General features: G+C 39.4%; 1 protein-coding gene across 1 annotated transcript; it reads right to left on the bottom strand.

Moving 5' to 3' along the window:
* Positions 1 to 3,142: 3,142 nt before the first annotated feature.
* On the bottom strand, positions 3,143 to 26,469 carry LOC125011958 (equilibrative nucleoside transporter 2). The gene is made up of 13 exons (XM_047591510.1): positions 26,256 to 26,469; positions 18,857 to 18,911; positions 18,587 to 18,668; positions 16,302 to 16,449; positions 16,075 to 16,212; positions 15,350 to 15,484; positions 15,093 to 15,190; positions 14,938 to 15,010; positions 12,100 to 12,281; positions 10,890 to 10,992; positions 10,709 to 10,794; positions 7,124 to 7,323; positions 3,143 to 6,210 (listed from the first exon to the last, which is right to left on the bottom strand). Exons 2-13 carry the CDS (start codon positions 18,883 to 18,885, stop codon positions 6,099 to 6,101), a joined length of 1,386 nt encoding a protein of 461 aa, XP_047447466.1. The 5' UTR covers positions 18,886 to 18,911; positions 26,256 to 26,469; the 3' UTR covers positions 3,143 to 6,098.

Below are 26,469 nucleotides of genomic sequence, written 5' to 3' on the forward strand. Positions count from 1 at the left end.
ACAACAGAAAAACCGAACAGAGACACAATCATACAAGATAGGTGAAAATTCTGTTTCAGACACTTAAAGAATAATTTACTTAAATTGTCTTATTATTTTACTCATTTCTATTTAACTATTAAAAACTACTATAAACTGAAAACCTACATCTTAAGCTCTTCTGTCCTCCTCATAAATACCTTGTATTCTGGTTTAACCTGAGGTATTTTTTTTTTACAAGGTTTTTTTGTGTTGCCGCATCTAGTGACTATCTAGTACATCTAGTTCCACTGTTACCACAGTACCTCGGAATGACTGAAGTATCGCAAGTATCGATTCTGGTATCGGGAGTGTCGATATTTCCATATCGATCCGTATATAACTAATTTCCAGTTATTTACAATTAAACTCCTGGTTAGAAGACTCACAAAGGCTAGTACATCCCTTTTAGACTTAGTGGGCATTTGGCTTTATTTTTGTCCTTTTCTAAAAGGTTTTCAACGCAGTTAAGTGTTCCATCTTCAGATGCAACAGTGAGCTCCTTTTTTGAAATAAGAGGTTGGCGCCTCCTGGTGGTTGGTACTTTTATTTTGAGCTGTAAGGATTGTCAGATCTACCAACCTAACATTTTTAGTTTATTGTAAACTCATCTGTTTAAGACAGTACAGGATAATGCATTCCATCCCATAATAATTAAAACGGTTTGGGAACAACTAAATAAATAAATAAAAACATGAAATAAAAACAAAAAAATACATATAATCAGACAGTCTGTTGTTAACTGTTTATTCAGGGGAGCTAGTACGGATATATATATTTATAACGTTAGCCCGATAGCAGTATCTTAAAGCAGCAGTGGAGCTGAGAGAGGTCTCTAAACCAGAGTTTACCAGAGTCACATGGATGCTAGCATTGAAGGTCCCTAGCTTCCTCAGCAAGTGTAGGCACTGTTGAGGTTTTTTTTTTGGAAAATGCTGTCTGCATTCTGGGAAAAGGAGAGGCAGGTCAGTGTCTAGGTATTTGAATGAGTCAACCTGGAAACTGAGTGGGTTAAAAATGGTGGTTGCTGACTCTCTTCTGACCCCACAACACAGCTCTTTTGTTTTGGAGGCCCAAAGGCCCCAATAATATTAATTCACAACTCACATATACAGCAACACGTGTACAGACTTGGAAATTAGATTGAGAACTTTGTTATCAGAGGTTGTCAGTGTTTACAGAACTTGACAGAAGATCGCATGTTTCTAGTTCCAGAACTTGAATGGTTTCCTCTCAAACACAAAGGGAGTGAAATTCTAAATAACTAGACTCGACTACTCTTCGCCTGCTTTCAATGCTCCCCAACAAAAAAAGGATAATTAAGTAGTGATGGTAACACCAAAACACCCGTAGGGCGAGTTCTAAAACATGCAAATCTAACGCATGTAGCAACACTAGTTTGACAATGCTAACTAATAAGAACAACTGCATTGAGTCTCTACAGAAAGAGCCGGACGAGCTTTTATTCACACGTTCACAGGTGTGGCTGGTTAAGGTAATTAAGCGAAGAGGGGCGTGGCGTAGGCTAAAACACGTGACAGCCTGCGGTCACTAATGGCAACACGTATACAGCCAAAAGACACAAATAAAGTTTCTTTTTTACCAACGTAAACCGTCTTCCTAATGTTGTGTGTGTGTGTTTCTCGTGATGTTACCTGGCAAAAAAAGCATATTTGTTCTGGTTCTCGTGTCCCCAGGAGCGAGAACAAATGTCTCGCTTCTCTCAGGAGCGTCGACCACCAGTAATTCCTCATAGGCCCCGCCCACTGCACCATACGTCACACGCGCGGGAGATAGACGACGAGAGGAACGTTTGTACTTATTATTAAAGATAAGCGGTCAAACTTTTAATATAAGCACCTGGGGGCTCACACAGTGGAGTGTCTGCTAGTGTTTCCGCATTAGCCACACCCACTTATGATTTCTGACCAATCTTGGACAAATAAACATTTGTTGCTCAGCTTTCAGATTCATTCATTGACAGGATTTTTGATAGAGCCTTGAACTCAGACACGCCCACTTTACCAATTACCCACCTGCATCCATTTAAACCCTCTTCACTGTGTTTTTGAGGAAGATTGAAACGTCAGTTATGCCTGTAAACTTTTCATTAAAATAGTCCAATACAAGTTTCTTTCCCATTGTGAGGATTTCTGTCAAAAGCCTTTTTCATACCTGACTTTGTGTAACCCCTAAGCAAACAGTTTCACTAAAATTCACTGACTTTTCCTCTTGTGTCTGCTACCTGTTGTTGTTAATATCTTTTATACCTCTACACTCCGACAGCTTTAGTCACTTTACAGATTGATAATACAAAATATATACATGTTCAAACACATTATTCGACTCTCATTTACCAACCACCTCTCGTTATTTATATCGGCTCCACCATTACTGATGTGACAAATAAAGAAAACCATCCTTTGAGACTTTGTTCTTTCGATCGTTTTGAGTTTGACATCTCAGCTTTTATTTGTAACACAGCCTTTATAATTCCTAAGTGAAATGAGACAAAGAAAATTGAGAATCAAGCAAAAGCAAAAGATAGATTTAAATTTTAATCCCAGAAAAAGGTTTAGCATAATCTGCGTTAGGAGAAATATTGCAGATAATTTGGTGTCATTTAATTTATTTTTACATTAACCCTTAGATGCATGAACTACCAACACCTACACTTTTCCATGAGTGGGGTAAAAAATTAGCCCAATTAGAACCAATGTATTTTTTGTGGTAAACTTTTTTTTATTATATATTTTGGTCAACAAAAGAATTATTTAATTCCTCAGTAGTCATGAGGTGGTGGTGGTGGTAAACCACCTCAGCTGATAAAAATCTTACCTAGGGTTAACCTCTCATATTCAATGGGGTTAACTCCATGAATGGAACAAGTGTGGCACTGATGCAATTACTTAAAAAACATAACAATTAGATACAAATCCAAATGGCCTCATGTCAATGACAACTTACTTGAGGAATACATGGAAGATTAAATGATGAAATTTAAAAATTACAAAGATATTGCAAACAACACCAACAGCTAGAGTCATTTTTGATCCCAACTTATGCATCTAAGGGCTAAAATCACAGATGACTCAACGTAAGAAACTTCCCACAACACACAACGTTTCTGGTTGAAATCTTCCATTTATTTACACTCCAAAATGTGTACAGATGCATTATGAAAACACACCAGCATGAATTCCCTTTACTGTCGCTTGTGTGCAGCGTTAAAACCTTGTGTTAATGTTGCGGCTACAACTGAATCACAGAAAATGAAGTTAGATGACGTGTTGTTGCTATGGACCATAGACGTATATAAATAAGGACGTGGAACTTCTCATAAGCAAAGTCAAAGCAAGTGGAGCTCCCCCTGGTGGCTGGAGGCTGCAGTATAGGTTATAAGCTCCACCCCCTCCATATGAGTCAAACACTAAAATACACGTGAACTAAATTTTTTTCAAGGATCGTTTCTGTCATTTTAGGTCGGTAATATAATGTTGATGCATGTTCAGGTGACAATTTTTTGGATACGTTTTAGTTAGTTAGCGGCCCCGTGAGAATTGTAAAAAAAATTTGGTGGAGGTGGGGCAGAGCATAGTATTAGTTCAACGAAAAACACTTGTGTCTGGAGCATCTGGCTCCAAACTCACAAGATGGCTCCGCCCATATCCACGGAAAAATACCATAGTTTAGCCAATGAAAGGAAGTGGTGACGCGTTGTCCATATTTATATACAGTCCATGCTATGGACACACTGACCCCCAAAAAACAATGAAATATCTAGACTGCTAATCCATTACAATTAGCGACACAAGCATATTTTAACCTTCTGTTAATATTAGTTTATGTTAAACCAATACTAAATGTTGCTAAGGCTGATAATGACCCAGTTGATACATCTATGTGTCACTTTTTATGTTTATTTATACAAAAAGGTACAAAACAAAGTGTCAGTTATTTTTACTTGGTTCTTCTTAACTCATGGATTCAGATCCTGAGATGAACCCCAGTAAATTTCGTCTTAATTCGGTACTTGTATTTGTCATGGCAATCCAGCATGAATTAAGTCCCACTTTAAAAGTAAATAAACATAAATTAAATTAAATTGCTGATCCTTCAGCCCACGCTTAAAGAATAAAAAGTCAAAAGATCCAGTGGATCTTTAAAAACTGAAATGTGTCTGCACTACAATCAGAAATAAAGTTAGGTCATTGGGTTATGGCACATTGGTCAACAATGTCTACAAAATTCACTTAATTACACAATTCGGTTGCCATCATGATACGAAAGAACAATTATTTTGTCCCTTATGTTCATATCGTAGTAGATTGAGTACCAATGGCGCGCAGTAGCAAAAGTCTTACATGTAAGACCTTATTCCATGTCAAAAGATTGTGCTGTTTCTCAGAAGAACTTGTCAGTATGTCTCATGTCCAGTAGATGGCAGTAGTAGCCTTGAAGTTGGTGATGAGGATTAATACAGGGAAGAGGGAGGTGGGAAAAAAATACCCAACAGAGGCATGGATAGACTATGAGAGAACTGGCCACAGGGGATGTTACTGTACATGTTAAAAACCTCCCACCTGAGCTACATGGTAGCCAATCCAGACTACACGGTTATTTTGAGTCTACTGCCGTTGTCTATAGATTTTGTACGGGTGTTTTGAGTGCCTTCACTGTGGCTTTGAGTCTCTTTGTGGTTGTTTTGAGTCTTTTAGTGGTTATTTTGTGTGTTCTTATGCTTGTTTTAAGTGTCTTTGCTCTTGTTTTGAGTCTGTTTCAGGTTATTTTGAGTATTTGCTGTAGTATTGAGTATTTTGAGTTTCCTTTCGGTTGTTTTGAGTGTCTTTGCGGGTATTTTGAGTCTGTGTTGTTGTTTTGAGTCCCTTTACAGTTGTTCTGTGGTTGTTTTGAGTCTCTTTACAGATGTTTTGCAGTTGTTTTGAGCCTCTGTGGTTGTTTTGAGTCACTTTACAGTTGTTGTGTGGTTGTTTTGAACCTCTTTGTGGGTACCCTGAGTCACTTTGTGGTTGTTTTGAGTCTGTTTCAGGTTATTTTGAGTCTTTGTTGTTGTTCTGAGTCGCCTTGCAGTTATTCTGAGTGTCTTTGTGGTTGTTGTGGAACTGTTTGCGGTTGGTTTGAGTCTTTTTGCAGTCATGAGTGCCTTTACTGTTGTCTCGATGCTCTTTGTGGTTGTTTTGAGTCCCTTTACAGTTGTTTTGTGGTTGTTTTAGTTCTCTTTGCAGATTATTTGCAGTAGTAGTGAGTTTCTTTGTGGTTGTTTTGAGTCTGTTTCAGGTTATTTTGAGTCTTTGTTGTTGTTTTGAGTCTCCTTGCAGTCATTTTGAATGTCTTTACTTTTGTCTTTAAGTCTTTGAGCTTATTTCGAGCCTCTCTCTGGGACAGATGCAAGGACCTTCAACAAACTCCAGTCCATCACGAACAATGTCCACCACCCACTACACAGGAAATAACTGCTTCCCCTGGCCCCTTGAGACTTCACCCAGTTGACTGGTTCAGTAATCCATCTATGCCTGAGGCCTAACTTCACAATTACAAGTATCAGTATAGCACAAAGAAAGTTTTTTGCTCGTTCTACCTCCTTCAACCTTGACCTATTTCATTAGGTTGACTAGAAAAACTGAAATGATGCTAGCAAGAACAATAGCTCAGAAATACGTACCGTAATCAAATCTAATGATTCAAACTATCAATAAATGGAAAATATGTTGTGTCAAAAGCGTTCCCTTTATCTATGTATGACTGGCACTCTATAACTTATAGAAACAATAAACAGTCAATATAAAAACTTCACACACAAGAGATCCTTTCTAACCCGTCATTCAGGGTAGCAGCAAGTCACATGCAGCATTTCTTTTTTCTTCTTCCTACTTTTAAAGGGAATCGTATCAAGTCATTTTCGACTCAAGACTAGTTCAGAGTCAGTGCTCGTCACACCTCCTCCTCGGAGGAGGAGACTGGAAGAAAGACAATCTATAAAAATAAGATCAGGTAAAACCCTTTATCCTGTTTGTCCGTCCGGTTTGTGTGTGATAATGTCGTGTTGTATAAGTGTGTGACTAGACCAGAGCCCGGAGGGGGAAGGACAGCGCGGCCCCTATGGACAGACCAAGGGCCAAGAAGAAGGTCATGAGGGCTCCTGCTGTTTCTGCATCCTTAGGCTCCACCAACCTGATGAGACATAAGTCAGAAATCAAGTTTAGTGATGCTGAAATGAAATGATGAAAACACATCACATCGGCAGTTTCACAAAACTCTGCTGACAAGAGTGATTATGCATAGCATGGCAGACATGACACAAGCAGAAAAACAGACCAATTTCCGCATTTTATTTATTTTTTTTTGGTGGCAGAAAGTTGGTCTTGAGTCTCTCAATGCATACCCTCTATTGTAAGAACTTTGAGCTTGACTCACTTTTTTTTTTAAACACGCTGCTGTTATTTTGAACACAACTATAATTTTATGCATTTGTGTGCTACTACTGTATAGCCCGCTATTAGCTGTATGCACCTCTCTCCGTCACCCTTCACATCTCGAGACAATCTGAATTGCTATTAACGCTATATGATATGCACATCCCGGTCAGATACACATCTCCATTACACTGTGTCGGTGGTTTGGTTGTATGGAGACAGGGTCTAATAGAGTTCTTCTTCTTCTTCCTCTAACTGATTTTAATCGTATCTTCTGCTCAATTATGTTGTAAAAGCAAAAAAATAAGTGCAGTGACAGGAAGTCTGGAAGCCAACTGTAGTTGTAGTGTCCTTGAACACAATGTGGATCCTGTGTGAACTGCCATGAGCATTAAGGGCTAAAACCAAACATGTAAAACTATTCATTTACATAGGAGCTATTAAGGTCAACTCTGGAGGTGGTAATGAACACTGTTAGAGAGAAAGAGAAGCAGTATAGATTTTCTCTTTTAAAGGCCTTTTTTTTCCATACGAATCAGGACAGTTCAATTAATGAGTGTTTTTTTTAATTAGGTTTTACTCTGGGGGGGGTAAAACCTTAAAATGTTACTTAAAATTACTTAAAATGTTTCTTGAGGTTTTATTCTATATATGTATATCTATATACTCACTGTGGTGCGTAGGACATGGAGAGGCAAACAAAGTAGCCACTGGATACAGAGAAGAGGACCATGATGGCCGTGAAAACAAAGTCGTTTTCAAAGAACACGGGACTGTAGTTGCGAGGCTGGACGTTACAGAGCATCAGCAGAGGGATGAACACCACCCTGGAGACGACCAGCACCGGGAACAGACGAGACTCTTTCTTGGGCTGAGGAGGAGAGATCAAAGATGAGGCGTGTCCAATTTACAAAGCCGGAAAAGATGCTGCAGTTTTACATTCAATGACGTGAAAAATTGAGAGCGCTTGACACTGACTGGGGCCACGGGGTAGGGGATTTTCACGAGGGAGCTGAAAACAGATGTGACATGTGGCAGAAACAGCAAAAAAACAAAACAAAAAAAAAGTGCGTTATCTTGTTCTGAGTCAGTAGAAAAATACCAAACACTCCTATCACTTCCTGCTCCAGTTAATGTGAGATATCACTATTACCGTTCACAGCAGGGGAGGTTAAGGTCATTTCCAGTGGGGGAAAAAACTAAACAGGGCTACCAGTCAATCTGCCCACCGTCATTTACTGCATTGGTTTCTAATGGCTGCTCTCAGCTGAATGGGCTTCTGCAAACACATTAGAGCTGGAAACGTTTCGGCCGGTTTTGTAGAAGCATTCCGATCGAGTTGCACTTTCATTTTTTAAATGGTGGTGCAACGTGCGTGACAGAGGTTGTGGTGCAGGTGCACATCAGTGACACCGCTGTGACATCGAGCGGTGAAGATACAAGAAAGTTATGGCATCACCCCACCCCGCCACCCCCCCAACATGAAAGCCTAGAATGACCTCGAAAGAAACCGCGTAAACATGTATGCATCAAAAGCTGCGTTTCCATTACAGTTTTTCACAAAATAAAACCAATATTTCTGACATTTCAGTAATTGCGCTTTATACATGTTTCCATTGAAATGTGCTTTTTTCAATGACCTGTAATATATCGGCCTGATACTGGCGTTTTTTTACTGGTATCAGTATCGGCCAAGTTTACCTACATATATATAAATATACCTACATATATATACGATACATATATATGTATATAGATTTTCCATGTCAAGATTTACAAAGACGCTGCGGACCCGTGCAGCCCATACGTCGCCCCTCCCATTCGTTGTTATCATTGCGCATTTTGATAAATGGAGGGAGAAAAAGCACAATCGGCTCCAAATGTCGAGAGCACGCATCGGCGGACGTAAAAGGGCATCGGCTCTAAAAAGTCCACATCGGTCGATCTCTACACCCGTAATTCTCCTAAATTCTCACCACTTCACTTTGAGGAAGATGAACTGGTCACATGATCCCCTGCGTCATCTCCACTGGTGGTGAAATGCACTTTTGCGATACACTTTTCTATCGATACGTCAAAAAACACCTCATGAGAGCTTAAAAATGTTTTAGCTTTAGATATTTGAGAGGTTTATTACATTGTTTGGGTTTCCATTACCATTTTATTTTTTAATCGCGCTATTTAGGCTTTGCACATTTCTAGGGGGAATGGACACGCAGCAACTGACTGTACAAAGATGGATGGTAGAGCAGCGCCTCAAAAGTGAAGCCAAAGCAAGTAGAGCTCCCCCTGGTGGCTTGGAGGTTGCAGTATAGGTCAGAAGCTCCGCCTCCTTCATGTTAGTGAATGGGACCAAACTAAAACACTAAAATAAACGACAAATATTTTTTTTCAAGGACGGTTGCATGTTCAAGTGTCAACCTTTTAGATCAGTTTAATTTTAGTCAGTTATTTGATTCTATAGAAACAGCATACACATAAGCGTGACCACTCGTTGCCATGCCAACAACTCTGTAAAGCGGTTCAGTGTATAATCCAATATTTCCTTGTACCTGGTGGAGGTACACCCTTAGCACCAGGAAAATAGCACCAGTTTGGCCAACGCAAGGAAGTGGGGGTAATATTTACATACAGTCTATATGTACAGAGTGTGTAACTTGATTGACTCGTCTGGTAACGTGCCTGGAAGCAGCAGCCTTTTTGAAAAGTTAATATGCCGTGGGAACACAGCGTGAGAGGATAGTTAGCTCAACAACAGAGACCTCATAGACGAGTGACGAGCGTCTCAAAGAATCCTGAACAGGTGAACCCACAACGCCTCAAATGACAGCAGACATACAACAACATAAAAAACACAATCGTCTGGTGAATGACGGCCGAAATGCGTCATTGCACGATTCATGAAAGTTTTTAAATATTTGAATTTCATTATGGGGCATGCTGAAACTATCTTGAGTGTGGGTTGGGTAACTTCTGACTCAATTCCAGATTATTTATGGTCAGATGTGGAAATAAATATCACAGTTATGGCTCCGTCCCTTCATTCAGATAGGAGCCTTGTGACGGCCTTAACCTGAATGTGGAATTTCCCTTTTCCACAAAAGCTAAAAGAGCCCCACTTAGTCAAGTAATAGTGTTAAAATTTCGGGAAAATCAATTCTCCGCTGATGTTAGTCGACGACTCCATCTGGTATCATGTGAGTGAAATTACTTGCAGCAGTAAGTTTTATCTGTGATTAGTTACCTGACATGACTCATTTTATTTTATCGCCTCAGGAATTCAGCCTCATTAATAAACTAAAACTTTTCCCCGTTGATTAAACGAGTCGAATAAATCAAAGAATGGCATTTGAAGATTTTTACGCACCAGATCACTTCAACCATGCGTGGTGCAGAAACAGATTTGGTATGTGAAGAAAACTCATTTGATATTCCCAGTATTTAAAATATAAAACAGTTTATTTTAATACCTGAACATGGCTGAGCAAAGACAGAATTACCAACAATAAAGTCCCAACGTCCTCAAACGAGTGCTTGCTAATTAGCGAGGTTGTAGCTCATTGCTATTATTGATTAAATTTGTTACATTTATCAAACTAGAAACGTTATTAAGCATTAATAAATTTTAACCATATAAATCGATGGGGTTTTGTTCCTTGTCCGCTTTTATCCTGTGATCGTCTGTAGAATGAACCCATCCACTATCATGTTTTTACCAACTAGTGTATTGACCCAATGCTACCACTAGATGGCAGACTAAACTCTGATGGGTTTGAATGAAGCAGAATAATATGAGGATGCAGGGTCTCAGGAGGTTAAAGAGAGAGCCTCGTTTAGCCATAGGTTCATCTCATTTATAGCTAGATGGTAAATTCTCATTGAATTATTTTTGGCAGTAAATCGATAAGATATCACATATCATTTCATGGCAGGAGATAATTTTGAAATATTCCAGGTAGTTGTGAAAAGCGAAGAAAGACATAGAAGGAGCAGTGAGAGAGAAACCCATTATCCCTTTACTAAAATCTGCTGGATTCATGTTAATGTGTGTTTAAAGACATTTAAATTCGTGGGGGGGATTAAAAAATATATAACAAATGTCTAATCAACCAAATATTATGCGACACCAATGCAGTACCTCCATGGACCCCCCCTGTTGAAGAGCTATGCTTTAGAACTTTGTGAGATGTAAATATTAAACTTAATTTGCCAATAACATCACTTTCTAGACACACTAATGATAAGTGGGAACTCACCCAGTGTACCAACGTGGTAATGGACCGTCCGAGCCAGTCGTTGATGTTGAAAGTCAGGAAGCAGCACACTGAGATGAAGAAACGTTCTGAAGACAAGGGGACAGAAACAGGAGATGCTCAGTGACAGGGGGACAGATAGATATCATCTTTTAAGCGCGTATTATCAGATTACAGGTCATACCCCATTTTCCCGGATACGCCGTCTTGACGTCCACAGTGACAGCAGGAAACACGGACAGCGTGACGGTAAACACAAAGGTCACGCAGAACGCCATCACCCAGATCTGAAACATGACACCAGAGTAGAAGAGGAACAGGGTAAATATGTGTTGTTATAATACAATGCTTTAGATGGAAGCTGCCTTAAACAGAAGGGCCTGTTCAGACCTGTCATTAAGATGAAGATCCCATCACGAGTGGCCAACGTAAAAGACAGGTTAGGTTAGGTTTTTTAGAGAGTGCCCATAACCGGTCTGTCCACATTTCTTTAGGAATGTGAACACATTTCCTCATTTATTACCAGAGATTATGGTGTACATGGAAACTTAACCCACTGATCAGTTTTGAGATTTTCTGTTATTTTGCTTCAGTGACATGTCTTTTATCAAACTAGTTTGACGCTTGAGTGAATTTAAGACAACGTAGCAGCAACACACACAAATCTCCATTTCAACTTTTTTGGAAAGTGCTAACTTCAACCTATAGACCAATTTTTAAATTGTGTTGATAGGCCAAGTAAAACTAGACTTATTATAAATAATCTACGCCACACTTTTTCCTGAATGCTGCTGTTATGGTGCGCGACTGGTACGTGGGAACTCAATGCTAGTAAAATAAATGATTTTACAATGTAAAACTTTAAAGGATGTTTTCTCAAAATTAGTTTTTCTGCTACTCTGAGCCAGAAATCTCCACTTCAGTAGTGTCAGTAACGTCAGATTTATTCCTAACTACATTCTGCAGATATTTACAGAGGGGTTTTTGCATATATCATTCAGAGTCTGATTTATTTAACATTTTACTCCTAAAAACATGGCAAAAGTAGATTTTGTGGGACTGTTGGCATTATTAGTATTTTGTGATTTATGGAGTGATAAAATGAGAGATCCAATATTCACTCTGTAAATATCTGGAAATCTAATATGTTGACAAAATGAAACAAAAAATTTGAACCTCACTTTATCCATTGTTCATAATTCTGTTCTGGAAATGTATGTAAATTAGTGCATATTTACATAGATAACTCCTACTCTGCATATTTAAATAGAAATTCACAGAAAACTTGTAATACAAAAAAATATTCTATTTATGTAAGTAATCAACTGGAGAAGTTTCATTGTGATGTCTCTTAGTTAAAATTTGTGTCTGTCGTCTGTAGTGGAGCTGTTTACCTTTTTAAAGACCTCCAAGACCGAGGCCTTCTCTGGTTCTTGTTCCACGTGGTTCAGAGTCAGGAAGGCCTGCTTGTTCTCACCCGGAGTGGGTTCCACTTCTTCTTCAACCTTGGTCGAGTTGCTGGTGACAGTTCCGTTAGCATGACCGTTGAGTTTGCCGTTCTCCACTGTGCTGCTCTCTGCAAATGAATATATATAAAACATCCCTTTAGTTCCATTTAAACATAAAAAAAAAATGTTCAAAAGTAAATGTGTTCTAGTAAATAATGAATGATAGTCTGTGTGAGTCTAACAGGCTCCGTCTTTGTCTGGGCTGTAATTGGTTAAACAGGGGGTCAAATGACTTAATGAGATAATGTTCACTGGATTGATTTGATACAGCCAACTTTGAAGTACACAACCATGAACTCAGTGGAAAAGCAAACAGGCGCTAACTCAATGTCAGGCAATGGGTATGTTGGATTTTCAAAATAAAAGCACAGTCTAGTTGGGGTGGGAAAAAATGTAGATATCGCAAAATACACCACAATATTTTTTATTCCGATACAATATCGATTTTGAATGCCTTAGTAACGATTTTAAAAGACAAAGAAAAAGTCATGTTTTGGGCCGATCGTGAACGACTTCTGCACCTCCGCCACCACTTGTTCTGTACAAATGCGACAAAATTTAAAATAGATGAATTGGATTAATATTGTTTTTTTACTCAATTTGTCCAGTGAATTATCACTGATGTCATCAATGTACATACAATGTGTACTTTAAGCTGCTCAGTGAACTACGCACAATATTGCAATATATCGCAATAACATGATATGGCAATGTATCGTATCGTGACTCAAGAATCGAGATACGTATCGTGAAGTGCTTGCCAACACCCCACCCCTATTTGGTTGGCCACTTGGTTGTAAATTGGTCAACTGTACATAGTTTTTCTTGTTAATACATGTTAATACAGTCATCTTAGGTACATTTAGCTACACATTTCCAGTGGACCAATCACAGCTCTTGCAGCCTGGGTCGCCGCAACACAGTAGCTACATTTCTGGGGAGGTTCATGTCAGGCTACAAAATTAGGGTCTACGTAGAAGCCTAAAGAGATTTAATCCATCAGTTTTCAGTTGTGTCTTTTAAGGCTAATGTTTTTAAGGCAACTTGTTTTTGACTTTCCAAGATTTCAAACTGCAAACCCATGCACAGGAAAGAATACAGGAGCCGTGGCCTTAGTCAGTGCACGCATGCATTTACAGGACTGTGCATAAAAAAAAAAAAAAAAAGAATTGAATTACCGTAACTCATCAATGGACAAAATTCAAAGTGTGGTGGAAAACTGGGAAGTTTCGCTTTCTGGGTAAAAAAAAAGCTGCCATTACGACATTAATTTGGTAGTAAAAAATTAAGTTAGTTATAACCCTTGAGATGACACGAAGGTCTTCCAGACATAAGCACAACTTCACAGTGTTCAGCCACACTTTGAATTTTGACAATACCGTAAACCACTGTGAGTTACGGTAAATCAATTACCACACACTTTAACGTATTCACCAGGTAGTTCCTTCATTCATTTTATGTAACCACTTGTCCTCTGGAGGGTCTTAATTTTCAAATCCAATGATGGTGTCCTGTGGTGTACAGCCACAGGATGTTGTTAGTGGGGGGCCTCATTGCTTGCTAATGTGGTTCTTAATCCTCTTGTTTTGGTGTTTAGCCTCTTAGCCATTCATTTTCGATTTTTTAGCCTCTTTTTAGGTTTGATACACACTGTACTAAGATTAAGATTTTTCGTATTATTTGATTCCACCCTCACTTATGTTTCTTGTTCTGATGAGGTCTATCTAACAGAGCCATATAATAATACAGATCTCATTTGGTTTGCTGCTTGAGGCTGGTAACGCTCACACACAATCATCCTCAATCAGCAAGCGGCTGAAAATAGCCGACTGTGAAGTGCCTGTATTTATAGCAGGAATTAAAGTGCTTCTTAGGCCCAATACATGAAGGAAACGTGGATGTGAAAGGACCCGTGAACATGCAAACATGTGAAGAGTCATTTGACAAGACTTATGGTTCCAAAGGGGTCCTGACATTTTAACACCCTAAACCCAGACTGAATAACATGCATGAACGAATCACCTCCACCCCTGTTAATCCACCTAATCCAGTGCAACGCATACAATAACATACAATGCATACTCTGGATTTGGAGACATTTTGTTGAGTTGTATTTAAACAGCTTGTTGTCTACAAGAGGTTTTTTTTGTTAAAAAAACAAACTTCTCACCCAACTTCTACATTTTTTTTTGCAGACGACACTGAAGACATACTACCATGCACATTTAACATGCACTCACCAGGCATAACATTATGACCACCTTCCTAATACTGTATAGGTCTCTCATGTTGTTAGTGGGGGGTCTTTGGGTCCTTTGGGTTGAGGGGAGGGGCCTCTATGGTGGATCAACCAAACAGGTAATTGATCAGTTTGGGATGTAGTGAATTTGGAGGGCGGGTCAACACCTTGTGCTGTGTGTTGTTCCTAAACTGTTGTGCTACTGCTGCCATCAAGGAGTGTCATTGTTATGGGGTGGGGGTGTCTGGTCTGGTCTAGGTGGGTGCTACATGTCTAAGTAACATCCACACCAATTAAACGCCAGTTTCCCAGCAGAACTTTGAAATGTAACAAGAAGTCGATTACTTCTCAAGTCTGTGGTTTTAATGTTGAGGCTGATCGGTGTATGTTTGATGGTCTGCTAATAGAAACCAAGGTGAGAGGATTGCACATGACTGAAAGAAGAGTTCAGAGGAAACTTAGAGGCGAATAGTTGAGAGTCCCACCTTTCACAGGCTCCTCTGTGGTGACCGCTTCGTACTGGCTGCTGCTTTTTTTCAAGTAATACTGAGCGAACTTCTGCATGAAAGAGGAAAAAAAAAAAACGAATGAGACTTCAGTCCAGCCTCGTAGTTCCTGCAGAGACCGAGGGGTGACTGACCATACGAGGCAGCAACAGGTAGCTGAAGAGCGTGACCAGCGTCCCCACACACGGTGTGATGAAGTAACCCAAAGCCGCCGACTCAGAGTCTGCATCACCTGAAGGACACAAAAAGACAAACTAACTAACCCAATCTGAGCTGTGTCTTTTCTGGTGTCGTGCTAATTTGACTACATGCAATTTCAACGTCCCCTGTTACTAGGCAACAGGGGGATTAGATAATGGGCTGCGTTTTGTGGTGTGCGTAGGCAGCTCACTGGCTATGGCGAGCAGCATGGCGACGGCGGCGAAGGTCCCCGCGAGGCCCTGTCCGCTCATGAAGACGGCGCTGTACTTCTGAGGCAGCAGACCCACCAGGCCAAACAGACTGCCCTGCAGGACGGCACCGAAGGCTGAGGGACGAGGAGGAGGAGGAGGAGGAGGAGGTTATTTATTTTAATCAATCAATCAAATTTTATGTATATCACGCCTTTCAAAACAAATGAATGCCATTCAATGTGTTTTAAACTTCGATTGACAGAAATACATAGAAAAAGTGAAACAAGAAAAAGGATAATAATAAACGATCAATGTCTAAATAAATAACAGGATATGTATAATAATAAAGGATTAATATCAAAAATAAATAAAAGCAAATAAATATAATATAAATAACTAATATAATAGGTTAAGTGTAATAGAAAGTGTCAATATCTAAATAAATAAAAACAAATAATAAAAATATAAATTACCTATAAATAATAGGTTAAGTATAATAATAAAGGGTTAATATAAATATAAATAATAATAGTTATAAAATATAAAAAATATTTGCAATATAATAACATTAAAATTAGAATGAGTAAAATGGAGGATAAAAATATAGAATAAAATACAGAAACCCTCAAAATAAAGATAACAATAAAAAAGAATATAAAACTGTAAAACAGAATAAAATAAGTATGAGATTACAGCCTCGCACAATCAGCCCGCACCGACTTACAGTTAATGAACCAGATAGTCGCCATGGTGATGGAGAAGAAGCGGTCCTCCCCCATGGGCACTTTGACCAGCACCGCCGTGAGGATGAAGAACAGCAGGATGAAAACGAGGCTCCCCGCGATTCGCACCGCCTCGCACATATCCTGAAACGACCGATTTGAGGTTTAAACGCCTTTAACATTAATTAATCACAGACGTTACAAAGTTCCAGGAACTGGTCTGGCTCTGACCTCTGGTACAGGAAGGAGTTGAGCAGCGTGAAGAGCAGCAGGGGCAGCTGGGATAGCAACGTCATCCAGTTGTTGAAGTAGTACTCCTTGGGTTCCTCCATCGTACCGTTGGTCCCGCCTGTTGTGTTCAGGCGAGCTTGGAAGTACTACGAACACACACAACAGTGGGGAATAAACCATTTATTCTGTTTCTAGCCTCTTGTTTTTTAGTTTCTAGGTTTGCTGATGGTGTTCAGCGTCTTAGCTCTTGACTTTGATTTAGCTTTCCCCCCTTGTTTTGGTTTTTAGCATCTGGACTTGTTGTGGTTCTTTAGCCTCTTTGATTTTACTTTTTTTAGCCTCATTGCTCATTCTTTAATTTCTTAGTCTCTTAGCTTACAGATTAACCTTGTTGCTAGTGGATTTTGCTTTTCAGCCTGTTAGCTACTTGTTAGCCTCTTTGCTTATTGTTATAGTTCTTTAGGCCCATGTTTTGGTTTTTAGCCTGTCCGTATGTTTTATTGTCTTTTTAGCTTTTACAGTACATCTGATTTTTTAGCCTCTAAATTTGTTGTGGTTCTTTAGCCTTTTGGCTTATTGTTTTGGTTTTTAGCCTTGTTGCCCATTCTTTGGTTTCTTAACATCTTAGCTTAGATGTTTTTGCTTTATTATTTGTGGATTTAGTTTTTCAGCCTGTTAGCTACTTGTTAGCCTCTTTGCTTCTTACCGTAGTTCTTTAGCCCCTTGTTTTCATTTTTAGTGTCATTGCTGGTTCTTTAATTTCTTAGCCTCTTAGTTTATATATATATATATTTTTTTAGTTTTCTTATTTGTGTATTTTGCTTTTTAGCCTCTTAGCTACTTGTTAGCCTCTTTGCTTGTTATTGTGGTTCTTTAGCCCCTTGTTCAGCCCCAGGTTTTAGTCTCTTTGCCCTTTGATTTGATTCTTATAGCCTCTAGACTTGTTGTGGTTCTTTAGCCGTTTAGCTTATTGTTTAGGTTTTTAGCCTCACTGCTTGTTCTGTTTCTTTAGTCTCTTTAGCATAATTTCTTAGTGATTTAGTTTTTCAGCCTTTTTGCTATTTGCTTTCTTCTTGGCTTGTTTTGGTTTTTAGTCTCTCCAAATGTTTTATTGTTAGAGGTTTTGAGCCTCATTGCCCATTTCCTTGGTTTCTTGACTTTGTTTTTAGCCTATTAGCTATTTGGTAGCCTCATTGCTTGCTAATGTGGTTCTTTATCCCCTTGCTTTGGTTTTTAGCATCTTAACCATTCATTTTCGATTTTTTAGCCTCTTTTTAGGTTGATGCACACTGTATCAATTAAGATTAAGATTTTTCGTATTATTTGATTCCGCCCTCACTTATGTTGAATTGAACTGAATTTATTAAGGGATAGCCCCTTGAGATGCAGCATCTCATTTTCGAGGGGGTCCCATGTTTGTTGTTCTGGTGAAGTCTATCTAACAGAGCCATATAATAATACAGATCTCATTTGGTTTGCTGCTTGAGGCTTGTAACACTCACACACAATCATCCTCAATCAGCAAGCAGCTGAAAATAGCCAACTGTGAAGTGCCTGTATTTATAGCAGGAGTTAAAGTGCTTCTTAGGCCCAATACATGAAGGAAACGTGGATGTGAAAGGACCCGTGAACATGCAAACATGTGAAGAGTCATTTGACAAGACTTATGGTTTAAGGGGACCTGACATTTTAACACCCTAAACCCAGACTGAACAACATGCATGACTTCAACGAATCACCTCAACCCCTGTTAATCCACCTAATCCAGTGCAACACATACAATAACGTACAATGCATAGTTGCATAAAGTTGCATAAACAGCTTATTGTCTGCAAAGACATGTTAAAAAAAAATTCTCAACCGACAATGTTTTCACTTCTACATTTTTTTTTTGCAGACGACACTGAAGAAATACTACCATGCACATTTAACATGCACCCATCAGGCATCACGTTATGACCGCCTTCCTAATATTGTGTAGGGCTCCCATGTTGTTAGTGGGGGGTCTTTGGGTGTTATGGGTTGAGGGGAGGGGCCTCTATGGTGGATCATTGGATCATCCCACAGATACTTGATCAGTTTGGGATCTAGTGAATTTGGAGGCCAGGTCAACACCCAGTCATTTTTTTTTGAGTTGTTCCTAAACTATTTCGATGGCTGCTGCCATCACAGACTGTCACTGCTATGGGGTACGTGTCTAAGTAACATCCAGGTCAAAAGGTTTCCCAGTAGAACATTTAATTCATGGGATTAATCAATCCACATTTCAGGTCATGTTTTTACCAGTGATGCCGTCATGAAGAAATTCCATGGCAACAGCGTCCCCAGGCCGAGAATGAAGAAAATGATTCCCACAAACCAGAACCTGTAGATGGAAAGTAAAGAAAAGGAAGGAAGACAAATTTATTGTAAACAGCACATTTTTGCTTTTTTTTTTTTTTTACTACAATAACTTTAAACGTGTCAGCAACTGAGAAACTGCACCTCGAAACTGCGGTCGAGAGCAAATAATGGGAAATGAGAGTGTGACGTTTCCATCTGATTTGAACTCACCGGTCTGGAGGAACCACTGTTTGTACCATCCTGATGTAGGAGGGTCAGGTGAAAACTGCAAGGCCAGAGGGAGAAATGATTACAAATGATGCAGTTTGTTTGCAAGACACTTATTCTTCTGGCAAGGTTTCACTGCTTACTAATGCAGGAATGCTTTGCATTGTGGCAAGAGGCTGCGAAGAGCTGAGCACACAAAACCGCTTCCAGGGAAGCTCTTAGCAAGTCAATGTTGATATGTGGACAGTTTTTGATTTTTTTTTTTTTTTAAGTAAAGTAAACCTGTGCACAATTATTCAAATGGATTCAATTATCTAACAACGTGTAGTTCAATGTGCATAAGCCTCCAGGGGAAGCAGGAGTGCACACATCGAATAAAAGCGACCTGACTGGGTGAAGGTTTAGTGATTTTCCATTGAAGGCTTTGGCAGTGGAACCAACACCCGAGGCTGGGAGCGAGTCCTGTCGCTTTTTAATGTGTACAGTGGTCAAGAATTTGCAAGCGCACACCCTGAATACACACACAAGCATACAGTCGCCGGCATATCGAGCCATTAACTGAAAAAGCTGTGTTCCCTCCAGTTGCGGCGTTGCCATTGGCCACTCTACTTGTCTGCACTTGTTGAAGGATTAGGACGGACGCATAACAGAGCCTGACTCATTTTTTTCTCACTCTAGGAGTCAACACTACTTCCTCTCATACATGCCACACATTTCCCGCATATTACGCAGCTGTTGTTTTTATCTTTCCCTTACTCTGCTCTCTGGTTATTCAGCTTTTCCCTTTACTTCCCTAAACTTGCCATCCGACACCTCTGTTCGTGTTAGTAACCAGACACAAAGACAGCTGCATCACTGTTTTTGCAGAGTCTGCTGAAACAGCTCACGCTGTAAACCGAGCACTCCATATGGTTGCTTGAATTTGTCAATCTCAAGTCAATTCCATGCCTTGTGGTGTAAGTTCCTAGCTGCTGTTTTCTCAGATGGTTTTAACAATTTAACAGCAGTAGCCTTTTTAACCAATCAGAGCTCTGGACACGAGTAAATGCTACATGCAACATGTTGCTCGAAAGCTAATTTTCTTCTAGTTTCATTGATAAAAGCCATTATAGGATTCAACCAACATAGCCAACTTCATATTTTTTAACTGTGTGCCACCTCTGAGTACCCAAGAACAATACGATTTAGAGTGATTCTGACTTTTGTGATAGAAACTTAAGAGTCTTGGCTTTAAAAAGAGACCAAGACCACGCATCAGCTCCAAACTGTTCATGAACAGCATTCAATTTACTTTGGGAATGACCTAAATAGGCATTTTTTAAATTATTATCTGCAAAAAGACCGGAATAGTAAGAGGTCAAAATCCTCCCGGCCATTAAATCCAAAGTCAATATAGTCCTAACACCAGCGTGTTTAAGGAAGCCATGCAAAACTAATTGGAGGTGCTAGTAAATCATAGACGAAACATTTAAAAGATACATGTGAGGGTGTGGGAGGTAGAGAGTTCTAGTGCGTGACTTCCTGCCGCTCCTCCTAATATAGCTCTAGTCCTTTGAAATAGTATCAGGCTGTTCTCTGAAGAGGGTTTGGTTTTGTGCATGTCAGGGCACAGAGACAAGGTTGGAAAAGTTCACCACAGGTCACCATGCATCAGGAATGTCTGGCTGCTCCAGTCCCACCGATATAAGCCTCTTATGCTACTTAAAGTATGTTTATGTCCAAACTAACAAGAAACCCTACCAAACTACACTTAAGCCTCTTTCAATCAATCTTTTGCAACCAGTTCTGTTTTAGTACAATTATGTATATTTATATATGATAAACACTAGGTAGATATGGAATGATCCAATCGAAGGACAAGGTGATGCACCATGTTCTCTGGCCATAGCTTTTGTGTTCCACTGTTGCAACTAGTTGGACCCCTTGTCGAAGACTTTTAAGCTGATTCTGAATTTACATTTGGTTTCAGAAGACATTATGACAGTAGTCATATAAATCTTTCTGATCAGCTTAGAGACACACCAATGGCATTAACATCAACATCTTTATCTAATCTTGTTATCACAACGACACAGAACATGATTTTCCAGAATGAATAAGCTGTAGACCAACTGATGTGTGCAAACCTATGTAACACAAGCACAGAATGTACACGGATCAGTCACAGAACTGCAACCAACCAACCAACCAACAAACCATCCAACCAACCAACCAATCAACTAACCAACCAACCAACCAACCAACCAACAAACCAATCTACTAACCAACTTATTACCAACCAACCAACCACCCAACTGACTGACCAACCAACTTATTAACAACCAACTAACCAACCAACCAACCACCCGACTGACCAACCAACCAACTTACCAGCCAACCACCCACCCAACCAATCAACCAGCCAACCAACCACCTAACTAATCAACCAACCAGATAACCAACCACACATCTAGTCAATCAACCAACCAACCACCTAGTTAATCCACCAACCAACTAACCAACCAATCAAACAACCAACCAACCAACCAACTAACGAACCGACCGAAGAAGTGGATAACATTCAGGTAATTCTGGGAATCCTAGGTTCAGGCCACCCTTTTTTCCTTGGTCCAGTTCTGGGATCCACTGTGTGTTCCAACACTTTTTCTGTAAAAACCAGCATTAACTTTTTCAGCAACATAAGCTACAGTAGCTACCAGCCTTAGCTCCCCACATGCATCAGTGAGCCTTGGCCACATGTGACAGTGTAGCTGTTCACGCCTTTTCCTTCCTTAGGTTGACCATTTTAGATCACGCCACCAAGGGGGTGCAGTAAAGTCCTTGTGAAGTCACTGAAATCCTTCCAAAACGTCCTTTCACGGCAGGTTAGAACCTGAGAAACATAATAATATGTGTACTAGGATGTACTCTGCGGTGAGAATGAAATACAGATGTAGACATTTGATAGAAGAACAAAGACATGTGCCGGGAACATTAAACATTGTTCAGTGGAGGGAGAATTTAAAATTATAGTCAGGCAGGTCAGCCTCTTCATCACAGAAGTCTCTACGACCCCGCTTACAAAATATACAGGACTGACTGGATGAGTGGCTTCTTTGTTTCAGGCCACCTCCTCCGACTATGCAAATATGAGAAAAATAAATAAATAAACGTCCCAAATGAAGACGGAGGTGGGATTTCACGAATGTACTGACTTCTGTGGGCAAAGACACTGCTCCAATGTCAACTCCTCAGCTGCTGAGGACAATCACTGAGATCATATTAGACAATGAGTCTTTTGTTATCACTCCTTCAGAAGACAATGATTGCTTTTGCCTGTGGGTTTTTTTTTAAGAGGCAGCTAGGATAATACTTGTTGAAACACAAAACGCTGTTTGTGCATCTTTTCTTTAAGGGAAAAATCCCTTCTTTTATCTCCAGATAGCCAATCTAATCTAATTTCCAATACCCTTGATTCACTCAATTAAGTAATGTAAACGCAGTCATTTATTTATGTTTCTTAAAATCAGCTCTTATTTGCTGGGCGTTCCACTGCATATTGCCAAACTGGTCTTTCTCTGTGGACATACAGGGAACACTATGTCTACACACAAAACACACTTCAGGAGAACTTAACAGGTATCAGACCTAAAAACAAGAATTTCCAGCTGAGAGAAAGCGGCTGTATAATTGCATCTAACAAAAATAAGTTTTGGTTATGAAGTAGTCCCAGATCAAGAAATGATCCGTGGGAGCACATTAAGACATCTAGACTTTTGTTTTGGGAACGACTGGGTTAATCTTTCAGCCATCTGCTGCGTCAGTTCCAATAAACACTTCCTCACCTGCGATCCAAACATGTGACACACAACTCACTCAATTTGAAAACCCAATAACACCACGTGCCAGAGTTTCAGCTTCAGTTTGAGACTTCATTAGTACAGAAACGAGTAAGCGGTAAGTACAGCCCTTTGAATGCAAATGTTAGGGTTTCAAGTATTCAGAGGGACATGTATGAAGTGACACAACCAGTCCCAAAGCCTTGCAGCAACAGACAACAGCTTTGTGTCTACCAAGACCTTCACTTTAGACACCTTTGCATCCTTCCTGACAAGAAACCATGTCCGCCTACATCCTCGAGAGCATTCCTGCAGTGCAGTCATAAAACAATTAGTCGTGAATTAGTCTGAGCCACTGCAATGTCACACACACACACGACTACTCATAGTAAAGCTTACACAGGTACTTATAAGTATTCTACACAGTTGTACTTAAACCAGATTTGTTGAAACAGAGACTAAAGGTTAAAACGATGTGTCGGCGACAGAATAGAATGGATATAAGATGTCAGTCGCAGGTATCAGTCTTATCAGTTATTCATCGGCTCCTGAACACCATGGGCTCAGATGACACAGACCATTGTAGCTATTCGCACAATACTACACTAGAAAGTACACAGTAAGGAACCAAGATATTCATGCTGGTTCCTTACTCTGTAAGCTCCAATGTACAGATAAAATCTGAAGTAGGTCTAACTGGAATGCAGAAAATACTGAGCAGCCCACATTTACAAAATAAAAACTCAGTTATTCTGTACTATCAAATACAGAGTAGGGAACAAACATCCTGATTCCATGCTATCTACACATATCAAAGTTAATATGAAAGAATCAGTCGTGGTGAGATTAAGGACCACATAGTTATGATGGTTCCCTAAGGACCACATGGTTATGATGGTTCCCTACCCAGAACTATACCGTACTGAGTAGGGGACAAACTCTGTGTTGTATAATTTACATATGCAGTAATTGGAACAGGGGAAATACTAATAGCAATATAGTAGAATAACTTATTTTATTATTATTATTGTTATTTTGGTTCCCTAGATAGAACTACGGTACTACTCTGAACTGTACAATATACACATTTATAACTTAATATAAGGAAAATTTACATCATTACTTTGGTTCCCTACTTCAATTTATGAAGTACAGAGCAGGGAACAAAGACAACCAAACTCATTCCCTACTCTGCACTGTATCTTTACGTTTATAACTATAAAAGGCCAACTCACATTGTTGCTTTGGTTCCCTACTCAGTGAACTAAACATCCAGAGTAGGGAACCAACACAACCACGCCGGTTCCCTACTCTTTATTGTATACACACATCTATACATTTATAACGTAATATAAAAGTCCCGTTCGCACTGTTACATTGGTTTCCTACTCAGAACTATAAACTTAAGAGTTGGGAACCGGTGTAGTTATGTTGGTTCCCTACTCTTAATTTTATAGATCTGTGCTCTACAACATATTCACATCTACACATTTAGAATTTAATGAAAAATGCAAATTCACATTATTACTTTGGTTCCCTACTCAGGGAACTAAAGTTCCAGGGAACTAACATGGTTATGCTAGTTCCCTGTTCTGTACTGTATTATACACACATCTACACATTTATAACGTGATATAAAAGCATAGTTCACACTGTTGCTTTGGTTCCCTACTCAGAACTATAAACTTAATAGTAGGGAACCAGTGTAGTTATGTTGGTTCCCTACTCCTAATTTTATAGTTCTGTGCTCTACAATATATTCACATCTACACATATATAACTTAATAAAAAATGCAAATTCACATTAATACTTTGGTTCCCTACTCAGGGAACTAACGTACCAGGGAACCAACATGGTTATGCTAGTTCCCTATTCTGTACTGTAATATACACATTTATAACGTGATATAAAAGTATAGTTCACACTGTTGCTTTGGTTCCCTACTCAGAACTATAAAAATAAGAGTAGGGAACCAACATAGCCATGCTGGTTCCCTACTCAGTGAACTAAAGTACCAGGGAACCAACATGGTTATGCTAGTTCCCTATTCTGTACTGTAATATACACACATCTACACATTTATAACGTGATATAAAAGCATAGTTCACACTGTTGCTTTGGTTCCCTACTCAGAACTATAAACTTAATAGTAGGGAACCGGTGTTATGTGGTTCCCTACTCATAATTTATATCTGTGCTCTACAATATATTCACATCTACACATTTAGAACTTAATAAAAAAATGCAAATTCACATTATTGCTTTGGTTCCCTACTCAGGGAACTAAAGTACCAGGGAACCAACATTGTTATGCTAGTTCCCTATTCTGTACTGTAATACACACATTTATAACGTGATGTAAAAGTATAGTTCACACTGTTACATTGGTTCCCTACTCAGAACTATAAACTTAATAGCAGGGAACCGGTGTAGTTATGTTGGTTCCCTACTCCTAATTTTATAGTTCTGTGCTCTACAATATATTCACATCTACACATTTAGAACTTAATAAAAAAATGCAAATTCACATTATTACTTTGGTTCCCTACTCAGGGAACTAAAGTACCAGGGAACCAACATTGTTATGCTAGTTCCCTATTCTGTACTGTAATATACACACATCTACACATTTATAACGTGATATAAAAGCATAGTTCACACTGTTGCTTTGGTTCCCTACTCAGAACTATAAACTTAATAGTAGGGAACCGGTGTAGTTATGTTGGTTCCCTACTCCTAATTTTATAGTTCTGTGCTCTACAATATATTCACATCTACACATTTAGAACTTAATAAAAAATGCAAATTCACATTAATACTTTGGTTCCCTACTCAGGGAACTAACGTACCAGGGAACCAACATTGTTATGCTAGTTCCCTATTCTGTACTGTAATATACACACATCTACACATTTATAACGTGATATAAAAGCATAGTACACACTGAATAAGAGTAGGGAACCAACACAGTCATGCTGGTTCCCTACTCAGTGTTGTACACATCCAAACATAATATATTCACATTGTCACGTTGGTTCCCTACGCAGGGAACTAAAGTACCAGGGAACCAGCATGGTTACACTGGTTACCTACTCTGTACTCTACAGTATACACACACGCCTACACGTTTACAACGTAATATTCTTTGCTCGGAACTATAAAATGCAAATTAGGGAAGCAACATGACCACGCCGGTCTCCTTCTCTGAACTGTTCACACGTCGTAACATAGGAAATACTGAGTAGCCCACGTGTATAACTATATAAACGAGTCACATTTAACACCTGCTCGGTTTCCGCTAAGAAGCTACAGACAAAAACAAATCAAAAAAACATGTAATTACGCTATTAGTCAGGCGTGTACACATAAAGCTCTGTTGTTCAAACACGCCTGTGATGCTCTGACACTCGGTGCTGTTTATTGCTATAATAGAAACATTCGCGAGTCCCTTTTTCAACCCGGTCGACGTTAAAATAGAGGAACAGTTCCCTTTAGAAACGACAATAATACTATAAACGTGGGCAAAATAAAGCTGCGGAACATGGTTGGTGCTAGCTAACATACAGAAATGCGACATACTCACCTTGGAGATGGGAGAAGAAAAAAAAATTGTTGATCACTGGGTTTTCATAATGGTCCCACGGTCACTACGAGCATTTACGCTGATTTTTTTCCGTCGGGGGCTTTAGGAGGGGGGGGAGCTAATTGCTAGTTAAATGCATTCATCGCACTTACACGTGTCGGCAATGTGTAACAGCTACGACGTAAAGCCTCCATGTCTGTGCTCTGCGCTAACC

This window comes from Mugil cephalus, chromosome 1 (genome assembly GCF_022458985.1).
Source record: "Mugil cephalus isolate CIBA_MC_2020 chromosome 1, CIBA_Mcephalus_1.1, whole genome shotgun sequence".
Taxonomy (NCBI): Eukaryota; Metazoa; Chordata; class Actinopteri; order Mugiliformes; family Mugilidae; genus Mugil; species Mugil cephalus.

Bases quoted from the DNA above. Each gene is read 5' to 3' on its own strand.
- LOC125011958 (XM_047591510.1), bottom strand. From the start codon at position 18,885: ATGGTACAAACAGTGGTTCCTCCAGACCG. The intron at 18,669-18,856 runs GTGAGTTCAAAT...TTCCATCTACAG, and splicing joins ACAGTGGTTCCTCCAGACCG to GTTCTGGTTTGTGGGAATCA. The intron at 15,191-15,349 runs GTGAGCTGCCTA...TGTGTCCTTCAG, and splicing joins CATGCTGCTCGCCATAGCCA to GTGATGCAGACTCTGAGTCG.